This window comes from Penaeus japonicus, unplaced genomic scaffold, assembly GCF_977035675.1.
Source record: "Penaeus japonicus unplaced genomic scaffold, GWHDUDI00000001_assembly GWHDUDI00000035, whole genome shotgun sequence".
Lineage (NCBI taxonomy): Eukaryota > Metazoa > Arthropoda > Malacostraca > Decapoda > Penaeidae > Penaeus > Penaeus japonicus.
In genome coordinates this window covers 28,555,935-28,560,934 of record NW_028234437.1, presented here as the reverse complement: position 1 = coordinate 28,560,934, position 5,000 = coordinate 28,555,935, and the positions used below count along the sequence as shown (strand labels likewise).

Genomic DNA, 5,000 nt, shown 5'->3' with positions numbered 1-5,000 from the left:
GAAATGGTGAAATGGATGTGATAAATTTTACATAGAGAGAGGAGTGGAAAAGAAAAATTGAAATTGAGGTGATATTTAGAATAAATAATTAAAATATTAATAACTGAGATAATGGTATAATAAAGATATATAAACTGTACGAAAAGATAATGAAAAGTATGAAACGAATGAAACAGATGCGATGAAATTAAAAAGATCATACAAAAATACAAAAATTTAATAAGATAATAAAAATGAAATAAATACGATAAACAAAAAATAGACAGAAGGGAAATTAGTGAAAAGATGAAACAGACGCAATAAACGGCTTTTATGATTGCAATATTTACTAATTGGATGATCTAGTAATAAACTGATTAGATTAATATTGAAATGATTTACCGAAGATTAAATTAAAAAACCAAAACCAAAGCGGAATATTCGAAAATGTTCTTATTAACATATTTGTCCATTAACCTATTTCGCGATTTATGTATATTTAAATTTGCGAAAGAAATGTAGAAGACATCAAGAAAGGTTGCTTGCTGAAGCTGATTATTTTTTGGCAGAAACAAAGGAAAGGAAAAAAAAAGAAAAAAAAAATCTTTTATCTGTTATTATTGATGTTTAACCTTTGACCTCCCTTCTAAGAATGAAAAGAAATAATTAGATTATATGTATAATCTTTTCTTACCTTTTTTGATATAGAAATTAGTAACTATGATATTCAAATATTTCAAGATTTTTTTTTCCTCTCCTGTTGAATTATACGTCTTTCATCTCTCTCTCTCTCTTGTTTTATCATTCTGTGCCTAATGCTTTTAAATTTACATAAGGTTATTCTGTATTTCATCTGTGAGTCATTACGCTTTCAGTACTCCAAACATTTTTATATTTACCTTAATTTATATCTTTATATTCCACTTCTCTCTCGATCTATTACGCTAAATACATAGATAATAAGTATGCATAACATAAAACAAATATTACATAAACTTATTATTATATTTTATTATGTATTATTATTATCATTATCATTATTATTATTATCAACTTATAAAATTATTACATAAACTTACAATACTTAAAATTTCATCAACATTCCGTCTTGTTCTTGTTCTTGTTCTACGATAACATCTAGAACATAAAGTTACATCCTGACTCCGTCTAGTTCTGTGCTTCGAACGTCAACCAAGTTATTTGATATGTGGACAGGAAACCTTCGCACCCCGAACTTAAAGCAAATTCAAGTCCCTCGAACTTAGTAAGGTCAAAGGATGGACAAAAAAGTTAGGGTTTGTACAGAGGCGACAGGGAGGGAATCTCTTTTTCTCTGTTGCTAGCTCCTTCATCCTTCCTCTATCTCTATGTCTGGTTTATTGCTCTGTGTTTGGTGTGTGTGTGTTTGTGTGTGTGTGTGTGTGTGTGTGTTTGTGTGTGTGTGTGTTTCCTGTTTCTCTCTTTCTCCCCCTCTGTATCTTTGTCTTTTTCCCTCTCTCTGTTTCTTTTTTCTCTGTTTCTCTTCTCTCTCTCTCTCTCTCTCTCTCTCTCTCTCTCTCTCTCTCTCTCTCTCTCTCTCTCTCTCTCTCTCTCTCTCTCTCTCTCTCTCTCTCTCTATCTATCTATCTATCTCCTCCTACTCTCTCTATCTCTGTCTATCTATCCATCTATTTATCGTTCTATCTAGCCATCCATTTGTCTATCTATCTGTCTATCTATCCATTTATCTCCATCTTTCCATCTCTCTCTCTCTCTCTCTCTCTCTCTCTCTCTCTCTCCTTCTCTCTCTCTCTTTCTTTCTCTCTCTCACTCCCCCCCCCCTCTCTCTCTTCCTCTCTCTCCCCCCTCTCTCTCTCCCCCCCCCCCCCTCTCTCTCTCTCGCTCTCTCTCGCTCTCCTTATGTAAAACAGACTGTAGATATTTTTTTAATGAGTAGACTAGAAAATAGAATACACATGCGTGTGTGTTTGACATGACTGTTATGTAATATTTTTACTATTTGATATCATAAGCAAACTTTACTTTTACATTTATGTTGACTATTGCTAAACATGCCCGTGTCTCAATTCTTATATACTGCTCGATATTTATCTTTATAATTCATCAATTTCAAATGCTTAAACATTTTTCATTTATGCAGATATCAGTGACTAAAATTTCATCATGAGAATCTCCCATTATCGAAAGTGATTTGATATTTGGGCATATCAATTAATCCCATCCTCATGAAATATAAAATCAAATAAAAACGATTATCACGAAGAGAACAAAACAAACAAAACAAAACAAACAAACAAAAAAAGAAAACTGTACATGACCATCACAACAAGTTCATCTCTCAAGTCATTCCACATTTTTTTAATCATACTGATTGTCTCTCCCTTTCTCTCTTGTTTTATATTTTCATCATATAGTAATCACACTAAGACGTTTGCTTTTTGCTATAAAAAAAAAAGAAAAAAAAAAGAATGCTTTTCTCTCTCTCTTTTTCACTGCTCAAAACACCCTTTGATACGTGGCACTGGACCGTGGCATTCTAATGGCAGTCTTGGGTCTCATCACCTGTCATTATATTCCCCCTCCCTTCTCCTCTCCCCCATGGCAGGAAGGAAGGGCGGGAGGATAGGAAAGAAGAGGTAAGGAGAGAAGAGGAGAAGATAGGGAAGGACAGAGGATAGGGAAGAAGAGGTAAGGATAGGAAAGAAGAGGTAAGGAGAGAAGAAGAGAAGAGGAAGGAAGGGCGGGAGGATAGGAAAGAAGAGGTAAGGAGAGAAGAAGAGAAGAGGTAGGAAGGGCGGGAGGAGACGTGTGGAGGGAAGAGAGGAGGTAGGAAGGGCGGGAGGATAGGAAAGAAGAAGAGAAGAGGTAAGGATAGGGAAGAAGAGGTAGGAAGGGAAGAGGAGAGGTATGGAGGGAGGAGAAGAGGTAGGATGAAAGGAGAAGAGGAGAGGAGAGGAGGAAGGAAGGGAGGGATTGGAGAAGAAGAGAGAAGAGATTGGAAAGGAGGAAAGGAGGGGAGAGAGAAGAGGAGAGGAGAAGGCGAGAGGAGCAATGGATGTAGGAAATGAAAAAGGAATAAGAGGGGGAGATAAGAAGGAGGTAGGATAGAAGGAAGGAAAGAGAAAAGGAGAGGAAAAGGGGAGAGGAGGAATGCAGTTAGGAAAGAAAGAAGGAAAGAGAAGAGGATAAAAGGAATTGGGGTAAGATAGGAGAAAGGAAAGAGGAGAGGAGAAGAGCAAGATAAAACGAAAAGGAGGAAGGTAGAGAATGAGACGGAGGAAATGATGATTATAGAGGACGAAAGGGAAAAGTAGGAGGAGGAGGAGGAGAGAGGAGAGGAAGAGAGAAAAAGAGAGAGAGAGGGCAGAGGACAGGAGGAGAGAAAGCGAAGGAAAGGGGAAGGGGCAGAAGTGAAAGACGAAGGAGAATGGATGATTAGAGACAATTAAGGAAGTGAGAAATGGAGGAGAGATAAATACAGATGAAAAAGTTAAAAAGAAAGAGGGAGAAAGGGGGAGAGGCGAAGACCTAGATAAGGGTGGTAATAGAGATGGAGAGAGGAGAGAAGGGAGAAAGAGAAGAGAAGGAGAAAGGGGTAGAGGCGGAGAGGAAGGGAGATGACGATGGAGAGAAGGAGAGAAAGGAAGGGTTAAAGCGAAAGGAGGGAGAGAGGCGGTGAGGAAGCTAGAGAAGGATGGAAAGAGGGAAGGGGAAGAGTAAGGGAAATGGAGGGAATGAGGAGGGAAGGGAGAAAGATAGAGATAGGGCGAAGGAGAGGGAGATAAAGATGGGGAAAGAGAGAGAGAGAGAGAGAAAGAGAGATAGATAGATAAATAGATAGATAGATAGAGAGAGAGAGAGAGAAAAAGAGAAAGAGAAAGAAAAAAAAAAGACAGGACAAGAACACAGACAAATCCCCCCAAAAAATACAGGATGAGGAAACCGGATGAAACAAACAGACAAACAAGAAACAGAACAATAAAGTTCAAAGAACCCAAAACAAGAAACAGACACTCAAGGTGACATAGAGACACCCACTCCATCCATCCACCGCTCATCCAAGTATTACTCACCCTTTCCTTATATCCATTCTGGTGAGGAACATCCAGAGTTCGCTTCTTTTCGTACCACCCGAAGGCCGACCCGACAGCCAACGTCGCTACGACCGCAAGCACGAGGAAGAGCACGACCCCGGCACCGATTTTGCCATTCCTAGAAACCTCCGCCGCCATCTTGAGTGCTTGCTTGCTTGCTTGCTCCGTACACGTGGGTAGGAAGAAGATCGCTGGGGGACGATCACTCACGCACACACACACAACGTGCCGAGTTGCTTTTGTTTTTTTTTCAAGGAGAAGTTTTGTTTTTTGTTTACTCCATGGCGCTGGTTGGAAGAGAGAACTGGGAACACTGTTTATATGGTACTCGGGGGTGAGAGGGAGGGGGGGTTGGGGGGGCTGTTCACTCACGGGACACTGTGAACCGGGGAAGCTACGGGTTCGTGAACACAAGAAGTGGTTCGCTCCAGGTCCGACGGGACGCTGGATGCTTCTGAAGTTCGTCGGGATGTTGAGGTTCCCAGCTGCCTTCCAGCCTCCCGCAGCCGCTACGTGATTGGTCGACGCGCGCGGTCTCTAGACCAATCAGAGAGCTCGCTGGATTCCCAATGCGCCGTCTTGGTGGGCTCTGTCTTTTTTTTTCTTTCTTTTTTTCTTTTCAGAACCTGGCTCGCTGGCGCCGAAGGGACGACTCGTGCCCTGTTAATTTTTCTTCATTGCTTGAAAGGAGTCGCTAAATGGACAGTTCCCCAGTTTATGTCCACGAGCATATATCTTTCTCGCTTTTTTTGTTTTTCAACTCTCTCTTTCTCTCTTCCTCCTTTCTTCCTCTCTCTCTCTCTCCTCTCTCTCTCTCTGTGTCTGTCGGTCTTTCTTATTCTCTCTCTCTGTCTGTCTCTCTCTCTCTCTCTCTCTCTCTTCCTTTCTCTCTCTTTCTCCCCCCCCTCTTTCTCTCTCTGTCTCTCT

General features: G+C 40.4%; 1 protein-coding gene across 1 annotated transcript in view; it reads right to left on the bottom strand.

Moving 5' to 3' along the window:
- Positions 1-4,531, bottom strand: part of LOC122262592 (uncharacterized) — a 57,063-nt gene extending 52,532 nt beyond the window's left edge. The window contains exon 1 of the mRNA XM_086531308.1: positions 4,053-4,531. Coding sequence (XP_086387434.1) covers positions 4,053-4,211 — 159 coding nt within the window. The 5' untranslated portion in view covers positions 4,212-4,531. The remainder of the gene's footprint in view (positions 1-4,052) is intronic.
- Positions 4,532-5,000: the final 469 nt, after the last annotated feature.